The sequence below is a fragment of the Rattus norvegicus genome, chromosome 7 (genome assembly GCF_036323735.1).
Source record: "Rattus norvegicus strain BN/NHsdMcwi chromosome 7, GRCr8, whole genome shotgun sequence".
Lineage (NCBI taxonomy): Eukaryota > Metazoa > Chordata > Mammalia > Rodentia > Muridae > Rattus > Rattus norvegicus.
Genome location: NC_086025.1, coordinates 24498188 through 24525495, shown reverse-complemented (window position 1 = coordinate 24525495; position 27308 = coordinate 24498188). Strand labels below are relative to the sequence as shown.

At 43.4% G+C, this 27308-nt stretch overlaps 1 protein-coding gene and 1 pseudogene across 4 annotated transcripts in view; both read right to left on the bottom strand.

Annotated features, from left to right (window-relative positions):
- Positions 1–16952, bottom strand: part of Washc3 (WASH complex subunit 3) — a 44469-nt gene extending 27517 nt beyond the window's left edge. Inside the window, exons 1-4 of one of the 4 annotated variants that reach the window (NM_001106776.1) lie at positions 16755–16952; positions 16099–16197; positions 4342–4407; positions 2135–2242 (exon numbers count right to left, since the gene is read on the bottom strand). In NM_001106776.1, the coding sequence (NP_001100246.1) occupies positions 2135–2242; positions 4342–4407; positions 16099–16197; positions 16755–16805 (324 nt within the window). In that variant the 5' untranslated portion in view covers positions 16806–16952. The remainder of the gene's footprint in view (positions 1–2134; positions 2243–4341; positions 4408–16098; positions 16198–16754) is intronic. The other 3 variants (XM_006241199.5, XM_063263195.1, XM_039078687.2) reach the window with 3 other exon arrangements.
- Positions 16953–19315: 2363 nt separating this feature from the next.
- Positions 19316–26417, bottom strand: LOC120093767 (uncharacterized; annotated as a pseudogene).
- Positions 26418–27308: the final 891 nt, after the last annotated feature.

The following is a 27308-nucleotide window of genomic DNA, read 5'->3' as shown; positions in this document are numbered from 1 at the left end:
AACTCCAGTACTCGAGAGGCAGATGCCAGTGGATCTCTGAGTTCAAGGCCAGCCTGGTCTACAGAGCAAGTTCCAGCACAGCCAGGGCTACACAGTGAGAAATCCTGTCTCACAAAACAAACCAAAACAAAAAACCTGTAGTACTGAGAATATGAATCTAAGTTATGTTTGTATATTGAATTTTTCTAACAAAATGTATATGTAAGCCAAATCTTAAAAAAGAAAACAGAATTCTGTAGCAATAAAACAAACACAAATTCTTTAGGTTCTTATGCTAGGTAATATTGTTAAGTGTTACAAAGGAGAGTGAAAATACGTGAGTGTAAATATTCATCTGCAAACAGTTAACACAGAAGTCTGAGACATCATCACCCATGAACATAAGAGAGATAGATCCAGGTGCATTTCTAAACGTCTATGCGTGGCTCGTCCAAGCTCCGCAGAGCGAGTGAGAGCTCCGTCGGGTCTAGCAGTCGTCAGCTTCCAGCTGCTACTCTGTGCCTGGCAGGGTTTAATTACACGCCGGCATGCGTTCCTATGTGAACGGTCCATTAGGCATCATAATCCCTTCTCTCAACTGCCCTTCATTTCAGTCTCCAATTGATCTCAATCTGTACAACTGGATATTCTATGGCAAACGAAGACAGCATCTGAGTCATGAGAGTAAAGTTGTATGAATCAGAATGCACAGCTCAGGGCTGTGACTCACAGTTCAGAAGGAGTGATAAATGGGTGGTTTTGTTATTGTGTTGTGTTGAGGCAAAGATTTCTTGTAGATTGACCTCTAATTCACTATCTAGCCAGGGATGACCTTGAACTCCTGATTCTCCCGCACTCACCTCCCTCGGGCCAGGGCTATGCATGCATGTATATCAAACGTGCATAGCTGACTTGACTCATAACCATGAAAATCTTCATAAAGCAGTATTTAGTTCCTTCAAAGTATTCTATCTACTACATATATAAACATACGCACTGGCTTTTTGAGAATGGGTTTCTTTTCATAGCCTTGGCTGTCCTTGAACTTACTCAGCCCAGGCTGGCCTTAAACTAACAGAGATCCACCTGCCTCTGCCTCCCAAGTGCTAGGACTGCACCACCTGGCTCCAAAATACTTTATCTAAAACTACACTAGGTAATGTCGCCGAAGAAAACAAGAGGAGCCAATCTGAATGTTAACATGCCTTAGGTGTGTTTTTATTAGGCTGATCAGCACAACTGGATAAATCAGGAAGGCCACAGGAACTTCCAGATAGTCTAAACAAACTAATTTACAACTTAAAACTGTCAGACATACAAAAGATGATTCTGAATCTGCAAAGCCAATTAAGAAGTTCAGGTATGATTAACAGTAATAGGTATTTTGAGATCTGCAGGGGTCCGGTTCCAGACCCCAATACTGAAATCTGCTAGAATCTCCTATCTGAAGTGGCCTTGGTCTGAGTTTAGCTTACTCTAGATTACTTATGGTGTCTATGACAGTGGAAACAGTTGCACTGTTTAAGGACTAATGACGGAGTTCACGTTTGTTTACTAGAGATGCAAACTCTTTTTTTCTGAAATACTCTCAAGGTTGCCTAGGTGAATCCCGAGATGGGGAATCAGGCGCAGAAGAACAACTACCAGGGCCGGAGGGTTCTTCTGAGGAGTCACAATGTGTGAGTACATCCAGGTACAAACGGAAAATGTACCTACACAGGGTGACGACTTTGCTGATACTGTTCTAGTGGCTCACCACTTTGGTGGTTAATTTGTTTCATATTTTAGTACCTCACTGAGATGTATATACAATGGAGACTTTAAAATAAATAGTAAAAAACTTAAATGTACTGAAGCATAAAAAATATATGGCATAAAAGCTGACTATTTAGTGACTCTTATCATGATGTAGAATGCAGATTCAAACAAGTCAACCTCAAAATCTACATGTTTTTCAGTTCATTGAAATATATAGACTTTGGGTCTTGTTAATTTTGGTCTGATGTGTGTGTGTGTGTGTGTGTGTGTGTGTGTGTGTGTGTGTGTGCACTTTGTAGCTTAAAGTTTCATGATTTGACTACAACATTTTACATGTCTTTAGTGTCGGCTCCTGTTCAACCTTGATGTCCTGCAGTCTTGTAACTCGGATGCTTACCTGCAGTTGCTCAGCAGTGGTTTCAGAATGTGATCCATTTGTGACAGCAGTGACACTTAAAGGAGACATGTCAACTGTGACATCCTCTAGGCCTGGGATAGATGACAGCTGAGAAACGTGAATTAGTGTTGGCATATGCAAACAAAACTTTTGAACTGTGGATTCTTAGCTCCCTTAAATCTACAAAACTGTATAGGTTCAGAACGTTCATCCTACTTCCCATGCCGTATGTTAAAAGTGAAAAACATTCACTGTTCTTTGGGAGAGCCCCCCCCACCAAAGTTTAATTTATTTGATAACTCGTCTTTCCCTACAAAGTATTGCTCAGCCTACAGACTCCAGAGGATTGAAAACATGGGCTTTGGATTCTGACTGCCGAAGGGTACTAAAGTGCTAATATGTGGGTCACAGGCTCACCTTCCCACTTTTGTTACCTGTATAGGGGATGAGAACATTTTCCTTATAAAACTATTCTGAATATTTTTATTAAAAACACCTTGCTAATGAAAAGTACTCTGTGGCACACCATTCTCTTGCATGTGTGTCTGTGTGTGTAGCTCCTTGTTGGCTGCGTTTGCTGGGTCCTCCCTTCTCCAGTCTGAACTCAGTCTCTCAGGTACTTCACCAACTGAGTCACCTCCCTAGCCAATTTTAAGCTTTAATTGTACGAGAAGTGTCTTTACATTTTAACATATGATATAACTTGTTTTTCTCTCTTTAAACATTTATCCTTGAATATTACCTAAATATGTTCTCTTCATACACAACAAATGGACATATTGTCAACATTTCGGACTTAAATGGTAAACATTCAAAACAAAAAAGATAAGCATTTGGGTTAGTGTTATAAAAACTCTCCCTGCTTTTGTCCTGGTGCTACACGACACGTGTTTGTCAGCTGTTTGGCTGACTGTGGACACTGTACTATGGCCAGGGAAATGCTAAGGTTAGCTGGCCCACACAGAAACATTAACTTGTGTCCTTGGATGGCAGCACCTTAACATTCCCAACTGTTAAATAAGGTTCAGTCATGAGAAAGGGCATAAGAAAGAACTCCCCGATGATAGGATCTCGGGCAGCAAAAGTCATTGTGAAGTGCTGACTGACGACAGTGCTTAGCAAAGTGGCAGTGGCCCCAAAGTCACAAGTGGGTATAGTTGTGACTGACACAATGTCCCCAGCATGTTCAAGGCCAGGTGCTCTAAATTTCTATGCCAGAGAAATGTGATAAGGCAACAGACATACTTGCTGAAGTCCAGAGAGGGCAGAGAAAGTATACATACCTACCTTCACTTCCTTAGTGTAATGTGAGCATAAAAATTTCCACTCAAATATTCAGTAAATATTTTGATCAATTAGAAAACATGGCCACTGTACACTTTTATGGGGTTTCAGGGAAGGGAGGATAACAATTACAAAAATACTGTAGGATTAAACCCTCTACCTCACGAACAGGAAGAGCATGCATAGCATTACAAATTAAACCCAGCTAAAACTGAAAGTGCCCGTTAGTTATCAAAATCTCTAAGCTTTAAACACAAGTTATTTCCCCAAGTAACCTGGGACCTTCGGCTTGTTGCTTTGTTTTGTTTTTTCTTTCTTTCTTTTTTTAAAAAGAGACAGTCTCCCTCTCTGGATGGGTCAGGAGTCAGTCTCCCTCTCTGGATAGATCAGGCTGCCAGCAAGCTCATTATCCTCCTGCTTCAGCCTCCTGAGTACTAGGATTACCATCATGAACAAATGTACCCAGCTTCTCTGTAATTTGTGATTTTAAACTGGTATTCTTCCAATACTTTCATAACTTTCAATATGTATATATGAATAAAAATATCAGAGAGTGTCAATACATTTTACTCTGGAAACATTTAAGTTTTATTCCACTTGCTACATTACAAATAATTTTGAGTTTCCATTAAATAATGTGAACCACATAACAGCTTAATTTGTAACCATGTTGTTTATATCAGACTTTTAAGTGGCACAATCAAAGAAATCAAGCCAGGAGTTCATGTGAAATGGCTAAGTTAATGTCTATAATGAACACCATTCATTGCCTTGCAATTACGTTATGTTTTTTTTTAATGTGCAACACTGTATCACTCCACAGATACAGGGTGAGATTGATTTTACCCCAAATACATTTTAAGTATGACTGAGAAAGATGGTGTCCATACAAAAAAGTTTACCCTGTATTTAGAAATACAAACCTTCGCATCTAAAATATTGAGAGTTGTTTCAATTTGTTGAATCCGAAGAGAAAGGTCTGCCAGTTTCTAGAAAGGTTAGACATAAGAAAAAGTGTTTGATTAAAATGGTGAAAGAGAACAATGAAGGGAAGATTTGAAAAGTAGAAACTATGTAATTTAAGTATTTCTCATGTCTTCACAGAAGTATATGTGAACTCTACCGTGTTGGACTATGTCATACGTTGTTCACTAATAGAAATGCTAACTCTTAGCTTTCTTAAACTCATCATCAGAGCGATAAACCAATAGAGCAAAATACAAACTCAACCTAGGCCTACCTAGAGCAGGACCTGAAATGTACTGGCAGCTCAGTAATTACTCACAAATGAATCCATTTTTCCACAGAAAACGAGAAAGAAGAAGATCACTCAGAGATTCTATCTCTGACTTAGGCAAATAAACAAGTATAGCTTAGTCCAAATTCAAACTTCTCCAGCCTGAGGAGTGAGGGGGATGGGGGCGTGAAACGGGAGGTGAACTACTCATCTCAGAGGGAACTTAAAGAGAGTAAATGCAACATCATCTGCTATCAACACCTCACACACACCACACCACACACTGTGCCCTAGTTACTTTCTACGGTTATGCTGTTATCCTCTGGTCCTAGGCAGAAGGTTCGGGGGATAAAGCACTTGCACTCAAGTCTGCGGGTGGGAGTGTGCATCCCCAGCACCCACAGAAAAGCCAGGCAGGCACAGTGGCCCACCTACAGTCACAGCACTTGGGAGGTAGAAGCTGATTTCCAGAGCAAGCTGGCTAATAGCCACGTCAGTGAGCACAGTACAGAGGGATGGAGGGAAACTTCTGCTGTCAACCTCTGAACTCCATGTGCATGCGCATATACGACTCATGCACACTTTCACAAAGAAAAGTTAGCATTATAGTGCATAATCCGTAAACACACTCATTGAATACCTTGATTTTAATCATTATCATATTTAGTCACACATTCCCAGAGGGTTGGCCAGTTTACTTTACGGCTCCGTGACAGCATGGGATAATATAAAAAAATCCTTATGAAGAGCAGGGCTTTGATGCTCTACGGTCGTTTTGCCCACAGTTAGGAGTAACGTGCTGAGCACTGGCCAGTGCTGGGGCTTCTTCACAGGATACTTTGGTGTTCTGGGACAGGATCTGTTAATGTTGCCTATGCAGGTCTCCAACTGGGGCTCAGGGAAGCTTCCTACCCCAGCCCCGAATCAGCAGGGAGGGCAGGCTACATCCTCTCTCTGAATCTGTCATCTGAAATGAAATTAAAGCTGCTTTCTTCTTATTTTACCTATTACTGTATTTTGTCTCTTTCGTCTTTGTAAGCTGGGACGAAGATGTATGATACCCATCTTTACACTTGGGATGACGAGGAAAGCCCCAGTGGACGGTGAAGCAACAACGTGAGAGAACACGGTGCCAGAAGAAACTGCTCTTGGGTATAGAAAGCAGTTGCTCTGATAACTTAGATCAACAAGACTGCTAAATGGTGAGACAGAACTTCAAGATTGTTTAACTTGTACGCTCCATTTTAGCACGCTAGCTCATACCTTTCTCATACCTGATGCAAGGTACGCAATTTTTATTTTTTTATTTTTGTTGTTAAAGTTTATTTTAAATTATGTGTGTCTCTAAGAGCACACGAGTGCAGGTACCAATGGAAGCCAGAAGAGGGCGCCAGATCTCCTAGAGCTGGAGTTGAGGGCAGTTGTGGGTCACCTTGTATAGATGCTATAGAAACCAAATGCGGACCACTGAGCTATCCCTCTAGCCTCAGAGCGCTGATTTTTAACATGATCACTAGACATTTCCAAAGACGCAATCTGGAAATTAAACACTCACAAGCCATGGTTTTGGTCTCTGTTTTTGAGAAAGGGTCACACCGTGGAAGTTCAGGTTGCCTTCAAACTTTCAGTATAGCCCAGGCTAGCCTCAAATTCTCAGCACTTTCAGTACAGCCCAGGCTAGCCTCAAATTCTCAGCACTCTCCTTTCTGTTTTCCTCGTGCTCAGATTATAGCCCTCGATCCCTTGGATAAAACTTTAAAAGTTTTAATGGCATCAATGCTAACTTTAACCTTGAAATTTGTTCACAATAAGCAGTTATATAAACATAAATACAAGTTATAAAACATGTCATGCTATCCAAATTATAGCCACATTCCTGAAAATCATGGAAATTCAATTTTGGCAAATTTAATAAGTCTTATAATTTGCTAGAGAAGAAATCTTACAACAAATTAATTCATAAAAATGATAACTTCCATTTGTAAAAAATGAGCACAATTGTTTGAGTAAAATGAATATAAAAAGAAAAATGTGATCAAAATAGAATACTTTATCCCTGTATGTGCATATACACATTCGTGTTATGTGTGAGAGGGCACACACATATGTGTCTAGGTGGAGGCCAGAGGTCAACATTGACGTCTTCCTTAATTGATCTCGACTTGAGGTTTGGGGACAGGATATCTATCTCCCTATACCTGGAGCTCACCAATTCTATCAGACCGGATGGTGAGAGATCTGGTGATCTCTGTCCTCTGACACAGATTATAAGTGAACCTCCCTGCTTGACTTTTATTTGGGCTCTGAGAAACTAAGTTCAGGACCTCCTGCTTTCGTGGCAAGCGTTTTATTGATGGGGCTATCACTCTAGTTCCCCAAATTTAAGGTTTTAATATCTTCCCATATAAATATATAGTTTCAAACACTTAATATTATAAATGTCTGAGCACTTATGTATGAAATACTGTATCTGCAACATATCATTCAAGTCTTTACACCAACTCTATGAAGTAGGGATTATTTTTCTAACATTAAGGAGAAAAACAAAAAAGTGTTATTTCATACAATTCAAATAACCCAGACCCAAACACTTCAAGTTCAGAGCTCACAGAAGTTTGCTACGACATGCTGGTCGATGTGGGGGCTGCAGACTTTTGTTCATTACCCAGAGTCAGTAAACAGCAAGCTCTCAGACTGTCGGCAAGCTCTGGGCATACAGATTGGAAATCAAGAGTTTCTGATCTTGGAACACTTACTAAGGCGGATGCCCTTTACCTGGAATTATTTTTCTAATCAGTATTAATTACCCTCATGATTATAGAATATAAAACTAACTTGTCGCTGAGTACTAAGCTGGGATTCACAAAGGGTAGTCTGAAAATAGAAACACAGAACTTAGCAATTAATGGGGGGAAGACGTTGGCTTGTTTGGAAATCTACCTACTGACTAGGCTGTCAATCACTTCAGAGCAGTAATTCTCTTTCCTCCTCTTGTCGGATTGTTCTTTCATTTGGAGCTCACTTTATTACTCTCGTCTGTTACTCTCAAAGCCTCAGAAGACAAAGACTCTTGACATCAACATCAATACAGGTTAGTTTATAATCTTTTATCTAAATACCCTCACTAATACAATTATCTTTGTGGGGACGTGTATTTAGAATAGTCATCTTTTCCTTGCTATGGCTACCACCACCTATGATAAAGCTAGGTAAGCCAATGTAAACACAAGTTCAAGAAAGAAAGAAAAAAAGACTAGCAGTTTTATACTGCATTGAAGTGTAGAAACCCCTCCAAAAAGTCTAGCTATTTAACTCATATGAGGAGTGCTGGGTGTTAAGAAATGATTCTCAAAGGTAATACAGAACAATAGAAAATCCTGAAACACTGGACATCTGAGATTCTCAAACCAGCCCTAGAGAAGGCTGATCAACACCATTGTGAATAATGGGATGACACTAATTTGTGATATAAAACCCTGAGCATGTATAGGCACATCTCTAACAGAATGTTCTAAAGTAGATCTCAGCGTACTCGGCTGTGCTCAGTGTCCTAGAAGCCAGCAAGGGAATCAATCAATGTCTTTATTAATCTGCATATAACTCTTATGCCTCCCCACTATAAAGATGTGGCAACAAGCAAAATAGGGTTTAAGAAAGACATACTTTGTTTGAAAGTTAAGTTCAGTGTGGGCCTAAAATTTGGCTATAAGAGATAAACACTATAAATTTGTTAGATGAGAATTCTCAACACCTTTGCCTTTTATTTCAAGATTTTAGAAGAAAAAGATTAGAAATGATTTGAAATCCAGTACTGTGTGTAACAAATCTGAGTCAAGATAAAACACCCACCTGTCTTGTTTACATGGGGTTGCTGACTCTGTAATTCATGGTTAAACAGAGTCTGCACAGATTTTACTGCAGAAAGAACTTGAGATGGCCCTGGTCACCGAGTGGTGAACTACGGAGACAATTCTGGAACTTAGGTTTCTTTAAAAACACAGAAATATTTTATTATAAGAATATGTTTTCATTTTAATCCCAGGGGTGGGGATATGGGGTTGGTTCAGACTGTCCACAGCATCTGACTGTGATTTACCTCGTGCTCCAGCAGAGGCATGGCTTGGCCAGCTGCAGATAGTTTCTGCCATTGTGTGATGTTTGGAATGCAGAGGGTCTATAAATGCGAGAGCCCAGAGAGGCAGGGGCAGGCGGCTGGTGCTCCTTCAGGAGGATTGGTTATGGTTTGTTAGTAGTTGTGTTCAAAAAAAGAAACAAGAAAGCAATTAGGTTCAAGGGTCTCTATCCCTCTCCCCTCTACAGCCGGTGAACTAGAGTTGGGGGTGGAATTGGGGATAAAGGGTGGGGGAAAGAAGAACCCACAAAGTAGCAAAAATCAGCTACAGTGGACCATCATACAATTGTGCTGACTGGGACAGGAACAAAAATGTTTACTAAGGATTTGTGAAGGAAAAGGAAATGAGCCTAAAAACTGTAACTTGGGTCTGATTCAATCTCTTTCCTTTCTCTGGCCTCTGGTCTCGGCAGGCAAAGAAGAATTATTTACAAAATAGCCTAGTATGGATGGAGTTTTGTTCTTCACAAAAAATTTAAAAAGAGTTTTATACTCTTCTCTTTAGTAGAGAATTCTTTTTTTTTCTTTTGTTTTTTTGGTTCTTTTTTTCGGAGCTGGGGACCGAACCCAGGGCCTTGTGCTTGCTAGGCAAGCACTCTACCACTGAGCTAAATCCCCAACCCCTAGTAGAGAATTCTAAGAAACAGGATAACATGAAGAAAGAGCTCGGTTTGTTTCAAATTTAATCCCAGTTGAGGCTGAAAGTGCTACATTTATGCCAGACTTAGATGAGGTCAGGGTGGCAGTCCCGGGAAGTGGGTGGGTGGTCTTTCTCTCTGCAGCTCATTCCTAATTTAAACAGCAATAGCTGATGCTTTTTTTTTTTTCTTTTAGGAAAGCAGGTCATTTTGGTTTCTGTTAAAGCTTGCCAAACAAGGACAACAGACTTCCTAGGGGCTATTAACAGATTAAAAATGATTCCAGAAAGCAACACTGAGATACATATATAATATCTTCAGAAGTTATCATTTCTATAAAGACACTACATTTACAAGATACAGAACAAAATCACTACAGTATAGAGTAGAGAGAAAGTTTACAGTTTCTTCACTTCTGTACGAGCTGGGATCTCAGTTTGGTTCCCTGGGCTCTCTGCTTCTCTCAGCCAGTTAGAATGTATTGCACAGCTAGCTACAAACTCCCGGGACTCAAAAGCATGTGGGATGAATGGACAGAGAACAAACCAGGTCAAAGCCCCATATCTTAGTTTGTGGACATGCCAAAGAGAGATGCTGGACCTGTGCTAAAGGAAGAGTTGTGATGACGACACATCTAATGCAGTTAGTGAGTATTACTTATGCCTGGTCCCAGCAAATAGCCTACAACTGACAAAGTATAAAAAAAAAAAAAGCCAAACTATCGACTGTAAAAAATGAATCATATAGCTAGTTATCGAACATAAAACAAAAAGACTGCATACCAAGAAGATGGTGACCCATGACTTTCAGTACCCATGTACAAGCAAAGGCATTGATTTAATCAAGGAACCACACACAAAGACCCTTTCACAAGAGCAGTGTGTGTGTGTGTGTGGGAGGGGGATATAATGTATGATGTGGACAGCTTCACATTCCTGGGTTCACCTTTCACCAAACCCCAAGTGGTATATCACCGAGAGGAAACAACTCTACTTGGGGAAAAAGGGAGGGGAGTGAGAACCACCTGCCCTCTGCCTCAGAACTCCTCACAAGGACCACCCCAGGCAATCTAGCACTGGACAAGCCCCAGTGGCCCCAGATACCTGGTACCATTCATTATCTGGTCATATTTCAAAATCTTAGTCTTCATGCCTGGCCAGGTCAACCCTAGGGGTCTAAACCTCCAGATCAACTGAAGATTCAAGATGGCCTAAGGGTCAGGCTACTCCCCACAGACTCTGTCTCCACACACAGTAGGGCCATGATGCCGCAGACTCAGCTTTCAAGCTAGCCTCTGGAAATGCAGGTTTCAGGTCTGTCCTACAGTCTAACCCAGCCCAAAGCCAGGCAGGCCACACAACCTAAGCTTCAGGCCTGTCCCAGTTCCAGGTTTATGTCTCTGACTCTAAGTCATCAGACTGCCATCCATGAACACAATGGGGTCTTTCCCTACAGTCTTACTATCCAGTCTGGCTACAGAGCTTCAGGCTCTGATGGACTCAGCCCAGGATGACCTTCACAGACCTATGATTCAGGCCGATGTACGCAGTCCCTAGATAGTTTCCACAACTCCAACTTCCAGCCCTCTCAATATGTGGCCCACGGTATCAGCCCAGTACCGTTATCCCATACTCTAGACCAACCTTGTGGATGTAGGCCCTGTGCCTGGCATAGTACCAAACTAGTCACATAGACTCAGAATCTAGGCAAAACCTAAGCAGACCTTAATGCCCCCACAAACTAAAGCTCTTAGAAGACCCCTGTAGATGCAACAATCAGATTATACAGAGTGGACCAGGTCTACCCCTCTGATTCAGGCTTCCAACACATCCCAGAAGGTTTAGGAATGGTCAGGTGCACAGCCCGACTTTGCAAACTCAGACTTAAGCCCAACTACAATTCCAAGTCAGTCTCCATAGACTTGGTGTTTAGGATGGCTTCTTAGAGACCAGACTCTAGGTCTTCCCCTGAAGATCTACCAAGGCCCACCTCATAAGCTTATCTCATTGGATCCAAGCTCGATGCAGAACCAAGAATGTGAGATCTGTATTCTAAACGCTATAAAAACATTGATGAGAGAAATAAGACGTGCATGAATGCAAAGACATCCTGTGTTTATGGGTTTACAGAATATTGCTAAAATGTACAAATGACCTAGATGTAACATAATCTCTATTTTAAAACTTTAGTATTTTTCACAAAAGTAGAAATTGTAAACTTTTATATAGGGACACACACACACACACACACACACACACACACACACACACGCACACACACCATACAGACTCAAATACCAATGGCAAATCTAAACAAAAACATAGCGGGGAGCATCACATGACCCAGCAGAGATGGAGGTTATACAGGGCTCACCAACAGGGACTGTCGCTCACCGAGGCTGACCTGGCCATAGTAGCTGCTGAGTGCTGGAGACCAACAGCTGACACGGCACCATTCCTCTGGGTAACCAGCCAGCCACACGGTGGAAGGTTTACTACACTGGGTTGCTTTCTTCCTGGAAGGTTCAATGCTTTGACCTTACTGGAACAGATATTTCTGCTCATGGATTTGCCTTTCCTGCAGTAATGTCTCTGCCAAACTACCACTTGGGGCTCAGAAATGCCTTATCTACCATCGCAGTATTCCACACAGCATCCTTCTGACCAAGGAGCTCATGTCAGAGTCAGAAATGTGCAAGCGTGGGCCCATGCCCGAGGAAGCGGTCTTATCACGGTCTCTATCCCCCTGAAGCAGCTGGCCCGAGAGAAGGGTACATGGCTAGGATTCATGGGTCCAGAAATTGAGGGGTAGAAATGGGTATAGTTTCAGTCACTACCACTCCTAGTGACCCACTAGAAAACACTTCACTTCCTGTTCCCATGGCTATAAGTTCTGCTAACATACAAGTTTACCCGAATTTAAAAACTGGTGGCAAAGCTATATAGACCGAAACAGTTCGGTCCTGATAAAAACAGGCTGTGGAACCGAATAGGACACCTGAAATGAAGCCAAACATCTATGGCCAGTTGATTTTCACACACATGCCAAGAACACACAATTTAAAAAAAAAAAAAGGGGGTGGGAGAGGACAGTTTCTCCGATAAGTGGTGTGGGATACACATAAGCCAAAGACTACAATAAGAGGCTATCACACAACATGCACACAAAACAACACAATATGAATACAACAGTCACATGTAAGGCCTGAAACCAGAAAATAACCAGAAGAGGAAACATGGATGGAGAACTTTGGGCAGTGGTACAGACAATGATTTTTCTGGAAGTGACCCTAAAAGTCTAGGAAGCAAAACCAGAACTAGCCAATGTACTTGAAGCAAAGAGCTTCTGTGCAGAATGGAACTGCTGGCAGGGGTGAAGACCCCCTATGGCAGGGGTGAAGACCCCCTATGGCAGGGGTGAAGACCCCCTATGGCAGGGGTGAAGACCCCCTATGGCAGGGGTGAAGACCCCCTATGGCAGGGGTGAAGACCCCCTATGGCGGGGTGAAGACCCCCTATGGCGGGGTGAAGACCCCCTATGGTGGGGTGAAGACCCTCTATGGCAGGGGTGAAGACCCCCTATGGCAGGGGTGAAGACCCCCTATGGCAGGGGTGAAGACCCCCTATGGCAGGGGTGAAGACCCCCTATGGCAGGGGTGAAGACCCCCTATGGCAGGGGTGAAGACCCCCTATGGCAGGGGTGAAGACCCCCTATGGTGGGGTGAAGACCCCCTATGGCAGGGGTGAAGACCCCCTATGGCAGGGGTGAGAAACCCCCTATGGCAGGGGTGAAGACCCCCTATGGTGGGGTGAAGACCCCCTATGGAATGGGGGATATTTACAATCTGTCTATGTAATAGCATGGAGATAGCCACATTTATAAAGAACCACAATTCAATAGTAAAAAGACAGAGAACTCCATTTTAAGAAATGGACAACGGAATTGGATGGTTGCCAATGGAAGATATACAGACATTAAATGGATATGTGGGAGAAATGTTTAGCATCATTTATAAGAAAAACACAGATTAAAACGTAAAGGGACCTCACATCACATCCGTTAGAAGGTTAATGTTAGAAGGTTAAGGTTACCAGATTAAAGGCCCACAGGAACTAGCATGGAGGCAGAGAAAAGGCAGCATATCTATACTGTTGGCAGGAAGGGAAGTTAAGGTAGCTGTTTTAGAAAACCAATAGAGAAAGTCCTAAAGGGAAAAAGAGGAGAGTAAACTACTTAAAGATCAATGACGCCCCTTCTGATTACGCAGTCAAAGGAAGTGGCGTCAGAGTGCGAACGCGGCTGCTGCACGTTTTATTCACTGTAGCATGATACGGAATCAACGCAAGTGTCTACGAACCGTGACTGGACAGACAGAATGTCATACATATACACAGGGAGAAGTCCAACCTTACGAAAGGAGATCTGTGGTCTGTGATGGCATGGATGAGCTCGGAGGACATGTAGACGTGAACTAAGCCAGGCACAGAAAGACAAACACTACATCTTGCTTCCATATATGTGTATGCATGTGCATGTGTATATGTATATAAAAAAAAATCACTCTTGGCTCTAGCCACGCTGAGAGAGAGCAAGGTGTTGCATGTGAGGGAAGGGGGGTATATGGGAGCAGTTGGAGAGGGTTAGGGAAAGGGGAAAATGATGTAATCTTAATTTATTTTTTCAAAATAAAAACAAAACAGTGTTAAATACCAGTGATCAGAGGTGGGATGGGAGAGGTGAGGGGGCCGGGAAGGTGTTGCTCAAAGGCACAGAATCCCAGGAGAACACGTTCCCTGGACTCACTGTATGCTACAGTGACTGCAGCTAAGAGCGAAGTATACTAAGAATGAGGGTGTACATACACAGCAAAGCACACACAAAATTTATATATTCCGTGGTGGGCACAGGAGTCAAAACGGCGTACGTTACGTCATAAAGACTTCGCATATGAAAAAGAGCAGAGGGCAGTAGGCTAACTCCGTATGAGCTGAGCTCTTTATCCAACAAATTTCTCTCTGGGGTTCAGGGAAACATTAGGGGATACGGACCAACTGTGGGGAAGGGAACACTGACAGTGTGGAAGAAGGTGGGGAAAGCTCTGTGAGGTGACACTCGCCATCCTTGATCCTGGCTGCCGATAAGCAGCACCCACTCCCAGACAGCGGAAACTGAGGGGGACTACGAAGACGAGGGGTTATCCTCGCGCAGAGCACATTGTAGCAAACTGCCTTCTGCTAGCTTTTTTTTAACTCAATAGGGACAACTGCGCAATGATAGGCAATGAATATCTGGTTTCTTCTGCTAGAAGCTACAGCCTGCATACACTCTAACCTAGAGCACAAAGGGTCAGATGGGAACTGGAAGGTGAAAATCCCTTCACTCCGCAGGTTCCTTATCCTAGAGAAGCAACGGTGTGAGAGGAAAATGGACTGAACAGATGTTTAGCAGTCCAGAGCACTAGTGGCTCATAACTGTCCATAACTACAGTTCTAAGAAGTCTTAAGCCTTCCTCTGACCTCCATAGGCATCCGACATATGTGTGATAAAAACACTCACACGTATAAAGTAAAATAAGTAAATCTTAATTTTTTTTTTTTTTTTTTGGTTCTTTTCGGAGCTGGGGACCGAACCCAGGGCCTTGCGCTTCCTAGGTAAGCGCTCTACCACTGAGCTAAATCCCCAGCCCCAATTTTTTTTAATAGACCAAAAAGAAAGGAGCGCCCAGTCTCTGGGGCTGCTCAACTATACAGCACACAGAACCGAGCTCCTCACTGCATCAGTAATTACATCTTACTTTCATTTCTCTCAGGGGAAAAGCTAAAGGAATTCTGATAAAGAAATAAAAACTACGGCTGGGGGCTGGGGGTGTCGCTCGGTGGCAGAGTGCGTGTGCCTATCGTGCTCAAGGCCTTAATCACAGCCCATCATATAAACAGCTCAAATTAGACCCAAACGAGAGGTTTCCGGTCTCCAGGCAATTCTGATTAACAGCCACACATCTAACATAAACTCTGTTTTGTCGAAGATAAGCCTCACATAGGACAATATAGGAAAATAGAATATTAAATCGATCCAGCTGTGAAGTGTCTATAAGTTTCTACTTTTTTATTTCCTTTTTTAAAATTCAGTTTCAATATACATTCCCTATTTTCATCCTCCTTAAAACAAACAAACAAAACTTTTTGCAAGATCAGGAGAGGTTCCTGGATCTGGCGTCTAATTCTTACTTTATAAGTCATCCAGTCATTTGCAACAAAGTATTTTTTTGAAACATGTATTCTAGGCTACCCCTGTGAATTGTTTTTGGCTCAAAGGATGCAAAGCAATTCAATATAAACTCAAGCATATATTTAAAATGTAATCTCTTGAGTAGAAAGCTGAGAAAAAAAAACACTTTAAAAAATTCAACTGTAAAATTCTGGATTTCCTTTTGTTCTCATAATTAAACATAGCTGAGCTGTCTCACAGAAGCTTCTAGAATATTAATTCGGCTGAGGTAGGGCACAGGGCTGATGGGGACAGAGTCAGAGGTGCTAAGGTCTTAAGACGTTTGAGTTTCGTGGCAAAGTGAACAACACATGAAGGGTGTAACTCTTGTTTGACTTCATTTGTCAACATGAAGGGTGGAAGGCGACTTCTCGGCCGCTCCAGGAACTAGTAGCCCAGGACCTACCTCTTCACAAACTGCGGAAAACCGGTTGAGAAACTGCACAGTGTGCACCACAAACTGGTTTAGAAAAGCCACGGTTCTTTTCTGTTGAATAGCTGGCACCTGTGTCATGTAAAAACAAACACGATTCTTACAGGAGAAACATACCCTGTGCAACACTTTGGATATCTGGATTTCATAGAGGGGATGGTCTTTGTCCTGGGACATGAATTTCACGAAGGGCTGAGAAGAGTCACTGATTTGTGTTCCTGAATCTGGTGTGTGTCAAAGTGACAGGGGCTGCATGAAGTTTGAGAATGTGACAACACACACACACACACACACACACACACACACACACACACACACACACACACACACGAGCAGCTTCTTGAGGGTCGAATAAGAGGTGAAGTGTTAGAGGTGGTTCTATCTCCAGACTGTCAACCTTAGGCGGAGAGGCACGTGATGTGGGGAGCAAAGGCTGCGTGGCACCCAACCTCTTTTCTTAGCCCAGGAGAGACCCCTTTCAAAGTGGATTGCAGGGCTCCCCCTTCCCCAGGCTAGGAAAATAGGGGCCCGGATTGGGCCTGGAGAGGTGGCGTCTCCCTGGGAACCGGGGCCCCTTAGCCAAGCCTCCTTCCCTGTTCGTCGGAAGCTCAAGTATATCTTTTACAAACCTTGGTCAGGTCTATGCCTGACCCCATGAGAGGAAGCCCATCCTCATCCATCTCCTCAGCGGATGGGGACCCCGGGGCTCAGGCACAAGCTCCTCCCAGCCTGGTAGAGAGACCAGACTCCTTTCCCAAGTTCCTGCCTTCGGGGCCTTTCCGGAAGAGAGCGCGTGTGTTCACCAATCAATCGGTGGCTTCGGAGAGGCCGCCCCGCCCCCTCGCTCTCGCTCTGCATTCTGGGATTGGTAGTTCATGATTCGGATTGTAAAGTTGGGCTGGGAAATGCTGCTGATAAGCAGGGTTCACATTTGCTGTTTAGCTGTAAAATCTGAAAAGATCTGTAGAAAGGGAGGGAAAGAGACAGACAGCGAAATAGAGACAAAGAAACATGCACAGAGACACACAGAGAGACGGGGGGTGGTGGTGTTTACTTGTTTCGAATTGTTACAAAAAAGATCCATAATTCACTGAAGAGCACTTCTCTTTTTATGTGGTCCTACTAAGTGCCAGATACTCTGCGATCAGAATGAGTCTTCAGCCCTGGAGAACCTCATGCCTGGAGATCTGTTTTTAACGCTTTTCTTTTTTTTTAGACATAACATAATTTCAAGCAACAGCTGAGACATACATCAGTGACAGTGACGACGGCCACTTACATCATGTAAAAGATCTTTACACCTGCAGTTTAAAGACTTTGGTTCAGAGTTTGGAACACATTTTACCAGCAAAGTGACTTAGGACAGGTCACCTAAGCGAAAGTAAACCTTTTTATTGTACCAAACAAGGACCGAAGAGATGCCCACATCATCTCTGCTATACTATTCAAAGAGTAATACAGGGAGGACGTGCAAAATTTAGATGGCCACGCAAACAAAATCCTGTGAAAGTTGCACCTTTGTAAGTAAGCGTGTACAAACACTTGTGGGCCCATGAGTACATGCACACCACACGCAAAGTGCTGTGGCTCTGAGCTTCTAAGACGTCCAAGAAGAGGAAGCTGACCTTAGTGTCTACTTAACACAAAGAGGAGTTAAGGTGACGATCTGGAATGAACCTTTGTACAAACAAAGGCACAGAAGCATGAGGACATATGGTGTTTAAGGCAAAGGGAAAGCGGTTTGGTGGTGTAAGCAAAAATGCCCAGTGGTGGAGAATAATGACAAACAAAGCAGAAGTAGACAGAAAAAGCTGATGAAGGGCCTTTTATGTCAGAATAAGAGTCATGTTTTTCTAAATGATTCACGAGCTTCTTTTTGGGAGTGCCTCTTAAAATGCCGATTCTAGAGATTAACCTCAGACAAGACAAATCAGGATCTCTTCTGGGTAAACGTGGATACTTGCATTTTATTTTATTTTATTTTATTTTTGGTTCTTTTTTTTTTTTTTCGGATCTGGGGAACGAACCCAGGGCCTTGCGCTTCCTAGGTAAGCGCTCTACCACTGAGCTAAATCCCCAGCCCCGATACTTGCATTTTAAATACCACTCCCTGGACTTATTCTTCGTTGTGCTGTCTGCAGCAGTGAGCGCCTACTGTCAGGTTCTATGGAACCTCACTGACCGATAGCCCTAAAAGAGGGAATCCGTTCCTAGGACGAGGCTTTTTGTCAGCCTGCAGTATCTAGTAGGGGCATTGTTGCCTTATAATAGGGCAGTTCCATTAAAATTATATAGACACGTTGTATTATATAATTCTCTAGAGTCACAGAACTTATGGGTGGTCTCTACAGAGTAAGGGAACTGGTTGATGACTTACAGTCTGTAGTTCAACGCCCCAACAACGGTCAGCTGTGAAGAGAAGTCGAAGGATCTAGCAGTTGCTCAGTCCCACAATGCAAGCAGGAGAAGAAGAGTGAATCTTCCTTCTTCCAACGTCCTTATGTAGGTCTCCAGCAGAAGGTGCGGCCCAGATTAAAGGTGTGTACCACCACGCCTAGATCTGGGACTTGCTTTGTCCCAGGTGACTTTTTTTAAAAAGATTTTATTTATTCATTTTATATATGATGAGTACACTGTCACTGTCTTCAGACACACCAGAAGAGTGCATCGGATCTCGTTATAGATGGTTGTGAGCCACCATGCGGTTGCTGGGATTTGAACTCATGACCTCTGGAAGAGCAGTCAGTGCTCTTAACCTTAACTCAGAGATCTCCTTGCCTTAGTCTCCGGGGATGCATAGCCACTGTGCCTCAAGATCTCCATGCCAAGATCCAGGTCAGAACCTTGTATCTCCCAGCCTCAAGATCTGGATCACAGGTGAGCCCTCCAATTCTGGATTGTAGTTCATTCCAGGTACAGTCAAGTTGACAATCCACCCCTGGTCAACTTGACACAAATAATATCTCATGTCCACTCGAAACAATAGCAAGGTCATGAATACACCTAACATGATATAACTATTCCTCGTACAATCGCAAATGCATTTGTAAGTTTACAATGGCACAACGTCCCTTGGGAACATTCTTTTAGTATCTCAACTAAATACCAATTGATGTTTAAAAGAATCAGAAGCACAAATAACTATACAGATGTGTTCTTAGCAAAATAAAACAGAAGCGTTCATATTACTTCATAATCCTCATTTCTGAAACTGGTCACGTGGCCTTAGCTGGTATTTATAACTCCCTTCCTCTACTGCCCATTCTGTATGTCCTCCACCCTCTGCAAGCCCCTCAGAGGACTTGGCTCTTTTCCTGGAGGAGTGGCCCATACCTCCATTCCTGATGGGTCTGTGTCCTTTGTCATCCTGCTTGGGTTAGGATCTTGTAGTTTCCCATTGACTTTAATCACAAGACGTGGTAGTACTAAGAGATGCCCTAAGGGATCTCCTGCACTCCAGACATAATCCTCCTTACCTCCATTGTAGAGAAGCAATCCAAATTCCCCAGGGTAATCTCTATCTATCATCCCTCCTAACACTGTTAATGCTTTCTTAGCCTGTTGGTTTAGGGCATAGAAGTCCAAATGACCATGACCAAGGAGAAGTCTGAGCTTCCAGTTCAACGGAATGTTTGTTGTGGCTTCTAGTAGGAGCACTCCCTACTCTGGAACCCAAACTTCTAGGCCAGCACAACCTAGAGTTGTGGGGACAGGAAGCAGAAATTTTCCTAGAGGGACACAAGGAGGGATAGAGAGTGGAACTATTCCTTTTCCACCCCTTGATTCCTGGACCCATGGATTCTAGCTGTGGGAGAAACTGTACCATATATCAGACACTGATTCAAAGCATATCCTGCCTTCTGAAGAACTCTGCCCCAGCCCTCCATGCTGCTGCCACCTAATTGGCACTGTAACTGCATCTTCAAAAGGCCAGTCCATCTTTCTATCAGACTAGTTGCTTCAGGATGATGGGGAACATGGTAAGACAGAAGGATTCCATGATCGTGGGCCCACTGTCACACTTCTCTGACTATAAAATGAGTTCCTGGGTCAAAGCAATACTGTGGATATCCATGATGATGGGTAAGGCATTCTGTAAATTCATGGATGGTGGTTTTGGCAGAAGTATGACGTGCAGGAAAAGCAAGTCCATAGCCAGAATAAGTATCTACTCCAGTAAGAACAAAATGTTGTCCTTCCCATGGAGGAAGTGGTCCAATGTAGTCAACCTGCCACCAGGTTGCTTGCTGGTCACCTTGAGGAATGGTGCCATATCTGGGGCTCAGTGTTGGTCTCTGCTGTTGGCCGATTTAGCATTCAGCAGCAGCTGTAGCCAGGTCAGCCTTGGTGAGTGGAAGTCTGTGTTGTTGAGCCCACATGTAAGCCCCATCTCGACCACCATAGCCACTTTGTTCATGGGCCCATCGAGCAACGACAGGGATGGCTGGGGAAAGAGGCTGACTGTCCGAAGAATGGGTCCTCTTATTCACTTGATTACTGAACTCCTCCTCAGCCGAAGTCACCTTTTGATGAGCATGTACACGGGACACAAATATCTCCACCCTTTGCCCATTTGGAGAGATCTGTCCACCTACTTCTTCCCCAGATGTCTTTCTCACCACTTTTCCAATCGTGATCTTTCCAAGTCTCTTGCCGTCCTGCCAATCCATTGGGCTACTTGACATATATTGAACTTGGAAAACAGTATCGTCTAGAGTTTGCCTCATTTACAGAGCACAGACAGAATAGACAATACAAATCTCAAGGGCCCTTGGTTGTTGAGAATGGTAAATTAGCATTGGCTTCAGTGAAAAGCTCCCAGCTCCTTTAAGCCCTAACAAAAGAATCAGTCTGGCTTTTGAGGCTTTGGCAATGGCATCTCTCTGGCTATAAAAGTCTGACGTGGCATCTTCCAGTAGAAGGCAGTATCGTCTGTGTTGAAAGTTGGTTGGCTGGCATGGCTGCCTTCCTCATCGGTCGTTTCTAGACCTTAAGGATTACTTGCTGCATCAGCGCTTGCCGGCAACGTCATCAGACAACTTCTGCTAGCATCAAGACTGGCTTTTGTGGGACCTTCTCCTGTCTCAGTTTTCATAGAACTGAAGATAATCAAGACCTTATCCCGGATTAGGCTTTGACTAAGGAGACTATGGTGGCTGGGCTGATTTGCTAGGCAGACCAATGGCTTTCTCCATATTAATAATAAGGCGATTTTAGGTTGGTTTTTATTATCATTCATATTAACTCCCTTCAAAAAGTTCAGCTCAAAAAGTTTTTTTTATTTGCAAGTTTTAACAATAAGTTTTATAAAAAACCAGTAGTATATGTTTTAAAAGCTTTTTATAACTTGACTGTTTTGTGGAACGGGCACAGTTTTGGGCTGGCCTGTGCTCTCTTCACACTTTCCTCAACATCCTTAACTCTCTAGCGATTGGTTTGAAATGTGATAGACGAGATTCTTCTTCCACGTGGAGAAGGAATAGACCGCCATGTGTGAATTTACTGCTTCCATTTATTTTTGCTATTTATTTATTTTTTATTTATTTATTTAATATCCTGATTTCAGGCCCCCTCCTCCCTATCCACGCCCCAGCCTCTCCCCACAGGAGGGGAGGCTCTCCTGTGTATCAGCCCACTCTGATATATCAAGTTAATGCAGGATTAGGTACATCCTCTCCCACTGAAGCCCAGTTAGGGGAATGGGATCTTCAGGCAGCCAAGGGTCAAGGACAACCCTCGTTCCAGTTGATGGAGGATGTGCATGAAGGCCAAGCTGCACAGCTGCTATGTATGTGCTGGGTCCTAGGTGCAGCCGATGCTCGCTCTTTGGTTGGTGGTTCAGTGCCCAAGAGTGGGAGTGCCCAAGAGTCTAGGTTAGTTGACTCTGTTGGTCTTCTTGTGGAGTCCCTGTCCTCTTCAGGTCCCTTAATCCTTCTCCCAACTCTTCCATAAGACTCGCTAAGCTCCATCTAATGTTTAACTGTGAGTCTTTGCATCTGTTTCTATTGGCTGCTGGGTGAAGCCACTTAGATGACAGTTATGCTACGCTCCTGTCTGCAAACATAACAGAGTATTATTAATAGTGTCAGGGGTTGGTTCTTGCCCGTTGGTTCTTGCCACGGGCCCAATTTGCCTCAAGTTGGGCTAGCCATTGGTTGGCCATCCCCTCAGTCTCTGTTCTTTGTCTCTGCATACCTTTAGGCAGGACAAATTTAGGGTCAAAGGTTCTATGGGTGAGGTGGTGTCCTTATCCCTCCGCCTGGCTACAAGAGGTGGCCACCTCAGGTCCCATATGCCCCAGAGTCTCAGCTAGAGTCATGGACTTCCTGGAGCCTCCCCTGCCTCAGGTATTCCATATCCTAGAGACGTTCCTTCCTCCTGCCCATTCACAGTTTTTCCTCCAGGCTCTCCCAACACTTGAACCCCCCCCCAACCCTGTTCCCACCCCCATCCCCTTTCCCACTTAATCTCCACCCTCCCTCTTTCCACCTCAGATGTCTATCTTATTTCCCCTTCTGAGTGAGTTTAAAGCCTTCTCCCTCGGGTCTTGTTATTTGACTTCTATGAGTCTGTGGATTCTAGCGTGGCTCAATCTTGTGTTTCAGGGGCCAGAGGGAGACATAGGTGGATGGATTAATCAGGACACAGACGATGCTTATGGGATGCTTATGCATATGCTCATGCTTATGGCATATAAGTTTGCCATCTTATATGGGCACGATCCGCAGCACTCCAAAACAACCATGTAGCAACATCAATGGTTACGGATCCCCAAATTACTGCGACAGACACCATGAGAAGGTTGGAAATGCTGAGAATTACTAAGGCGTGACACAAATGCCTGGAGTGATCATGGGCTGTTGGAAAAGGAACCAAGAAATAGACGTGCTGTATGCGGTGGCTACAGAGCTTAGGTTTGAAGGGAGAGAGAGAATAAAAAGCAATTATCTGGAAAGCCCAGCAAAACCAGCCACAATAAAATGAGGTATGCCTAAACTGTACTTGTGCCACGAGAACCAATAGCACGCACACTGTGACAGTGCTAGGCAACCGTGCTTATGCTTTCTTTTCTACCCTTGATAAAGTCCACACGACCTGCAATTTTCCACGAGGCTGTAAATCCCTTGGAGCAAGGACTAGGCTTTTCTTTTGAGTCTTCAGTTAGAACCTGCCGTGCTGCTTTCCAGTGAAAGCTCATTAATAAACTAAACACTCCATTTTAAGGGCTTATTACGATGTGGACATGGTCCTTGGCATTAAACAGTCATCCTTCTATCTATCCCTTCAGCCGTCTCTTCAAACATATCCCATGATATGTACTCAGTTTATTACAAACAGGCGTATGGCAGTGAACAAAAGAAGAGACGAATGTCCTCATGCATGTAAACGTGATAATGGGTGTAGAGTTGCTCAAATAAATGAGAGATTGATAATGGCTAGGGGAAGGCGAGTGCCCTGTAAGAGTATCACCTAATAGGTTGATGAATACAGGTATATCTTTTTAGAGGACCTGCTGCTTAGTTTTGAAGATAGAATAGTTTGAAGAATAAAACAGAGATACGAACCCCACAGCACATACAGAAAGTGGTGTTCTACACGGATGACCTTATACTATCCTTCCCAGTTCCCAACCACACGTAGACACCAGCAATGGGCAAAGTCCCCATTAGACTCTCCTGAGGATACTGCTACCTGTGTAGCCTCTGGTCCTTTCCTCATCTTTAGACTCCTTCCTGTATTATCGGGGGGAGGAGACAGCCATTCCCCTGCTCCTCATTGGGCCCCTGTCTTTCCTCCTCTGTAAATGTGCCTCCACAGTTCTGTGTTCATGCTCTAAGAGATGCTATTCTCATAACTGGCTTTCTCTCACTTGTCTTCTTTTGAATGTCTAGAGATAATATGGACACCCTGTTTTCTCAGTTCCTTCAACTGTCCTCCAAACATCTCTTACTCTTCAAACACAGAACTTTCTGGTGCTTAATCTCCAGTCCCTGTAGCTTCTTATTGTATTTTCACCCTCTCCAATGTTTTTTTACTGAAACATTTCTATCTGTCCATGTATTGTCCTCCCAGCTTACTCTCTTGTCACAACTTTAATAGTTTTTGAACTACAAGAAGCCCACTTTTTGTTGTTTCTGGCCTTTTTTTATTTTTTGTTTTGCATTTTTGAAATTAAAAAGCAATTATGTTGTTTCTCTTCTCCCTTTACCTCACTCCATCTCCTCCCATTCTCCCTCTAAAATTCATGGAATATATATATATATATATATATATACATATATATAATGTGTATATAATATATACACATATATATCATATATACTATATATAATATATGCAATATACTCATATATACATATTGCACATATATGCAATATGCATGCTTATGTATGTATATACATATATATGTGTATATATATATGTATGCAGAACTACATAAATACAATGTGGTCAGTCCATTTAATTTTACTTGTATATGTATGATTTCAAGGCTAGCTCATTGGTACTACATAAGGACTCACTCCCAGGGAAGACCGTTTCTCCCACTCATAGTTTACTTAGTTGCCTATAGTTCTTTGTTTTGGGACGGGGTTCTGTGAGGTCTTCCTAGTCCACGTTAACATGCCTATTGGTGGTGTACTTGTTTTGGGCTTTGTTAAGGCAGTATTTTCTTGGGGTGTCATGAGTGAGGCTTCCCTGTCATCTCTAGGATAGATAGTCTCATAGATTTCCTAGAAGTCTCCATGTTCACCACCCCTTCCTTCATGTAGGTCCTCAGTCTGTACCCTGTATTTTATAACAACTGCAAGTTTGCTTGTCCTTCTGTCATACTTTTCTGGCAACATTTGTGTGCTTTTTTCTATGACTGTCTTCTGTAGTATATAACTATCATCGGCTGGCCTCCACCAGAATCCCTTAATGTGTCCTGTGGCTAGACTTGTAATGGTCCCCCCCACCCCCCGCTCCATCCATTCCTGATCTATACGAAAGTCTTTAAACCTTGCCTTCCCGTAATTACCTTGGATACACTGTCTTTATTCCAAGGAAATGCGGTTCCCCTACCTGGGCCCTAGATACTCACCCTAGTGCATCATTCCAATGATTGTTCACTTCTTCCTGGCACTGTCAGCATGGTCTTTCATTGGCTCATTTCCAATAAAATACAAATGTGCTACGTCTTCATCTTTTTCTATAAAATGAACTCTGCTCTCCCTTTCGGGCAAGTTCTTAAAAAGATTGCCCAGTCTCTCATTCATACATCTTAAGTTTTTCTTCTCTCATTCACTGCTGAATGTTTTCATAAGCTTCGGTACTGATCACAAGGCCACTGTGACGTTCATGATATCACCAAAAGATTCTTACTATCCAGCTTGACCTATAAAAAGCATTGGAGAACATTGATCTCCTTTTCCTGGTTGGAACCTTCTGTATGCTTCAGGAAAGCAGATTCCTCTTCCTCATCTTTCTCCATCACTCTGGGCACTTCTGAGTTTCTCTTGTTGGTCTGTCCTTGTTACTACCTTTCTATGGCTACTCTAGATACCACAACGGAAGCCAGTGGAACTGAATTGGGGTTAAAACTGGGCAATGAAAGGTCTTTATAAATATGAGGCCCCTTGAAGGGTACAGTGTGGCAAGGTCTCTGGGTTTTTCTCTGAGATGAGAAACCATGGGACGATACGGAACAAAAACATTACTGGAGCTACTGGGGAGCTTTAAGCATGGTTAGTATCTTTGCAGCCAGTCATTCTATTTGGCACAACACACAACTGAGTGTGTCTTTTTGGGTAGGCAAGCTTGGAAAAGTTACACGGCGCTAGCAGGCTATGCGGCTGTACTCCAGCCCCCGGTACATCTGAGCATCCTAGTCCTGAATCCTCCCACGCCTCAGCGGCTGCTGAGTCTACCGGAAACGGTACCCTTCCTGCTACGTCTCAAGTTCTGCCCCACATCCAGCTGCTTGCTCACCTCTCTCATCTCCCTCTTCCCTGCTCTAAGTCCAGTTCCTTTCCATTCCTGCAGTCGCCTACTGGAAACTAAACTGCAAACAGGCAGCAGCTCTTTAAACACGACGTCTCCTCTGTCTGGAACACTCGTCTTTGCTCCGGAGCACCGTCGGCCTGACTTCGGCTCATTCTCACACCACGTCCTCCATCTTCAAGTTTGGATACCACGTGCTCGGGGATGGTTGTCTTCGTGTGGGAGGGACTGAACGTTTGCCAAGAGCTGCACGCTGTTCCTGTTAGTAACTTTGCAGGGGATCTTTGTGACTGGGGGCCTTCCATAGCCATGTCTGTCCCCACGGCTTATATTGTTAGCAAAGTCCTACCTGATTCATTCCTCTTAAGTCTTCTTGCAAATGGATGCCTTTCTTTCTCTGTCTGTTTCCCTTCCGCAGCTCCGAGTTCGCCTATGCTCCTCAAGAGCAGCCTCTTCAGAACGTGGTTCATTCAGATTGTGCTGTCATTGCGTTTCAGGAGCCCCATGGAAATATTTGGGCTTTGCTTTATTTCGTTGTTTCTTGTGATCGTGGCTTTGGGGGGCTTTCTTCCACTTTCCACGTCCCAACCATTAGCAGAAGTCGTGCCACTGCATCCTTAGTCTCTCCGATCTGCCCAAGGATGCCATCCTTCTGAATATGCTACCTGCCGGCCAGCTCTGCTTAATCTTGAATTAGCAAATACTTTACTTATCCGTTCCCTTTGAGCCCTGTTGGGAGTTCATTTAGGGCAGAGACGGCCTTGACTTCTACCTCAGTTCAAGCTCAATGTTTGCTACCCTGCAATCCCTTAGTAAGTGTCTGTTGGGTGGCATTTAGACTTTTGCACTTTCACATCTTTATCTTTCACCAACTCTCGACTTAGGTACAACTCACAGCTCGCAGCCTTTCTGGTGCACTGCTTAATTTGTCGGCCCATTCTGCCTCTCTAGAGTGAAGACAGGTTCCCCGTCAGAAGAGGGAAAATTCAAGTGAGGGAAAGGTGAGACAGAAAAAAAAAATCACCACTACCCACTGCCTACTTTTAGAAGTGTTTGGGTGTGTATAAAATAGGACTGTCCATGTATAAACTTCCCAGTGGGTCAAAGGACAGCAAAAGTTGTTTGATATATGGTATGGATCAATAAGTATAGATAAATAGTGCTGGAAGATATGATGCCTAGTCAGCAGAAAGCATGGCTGT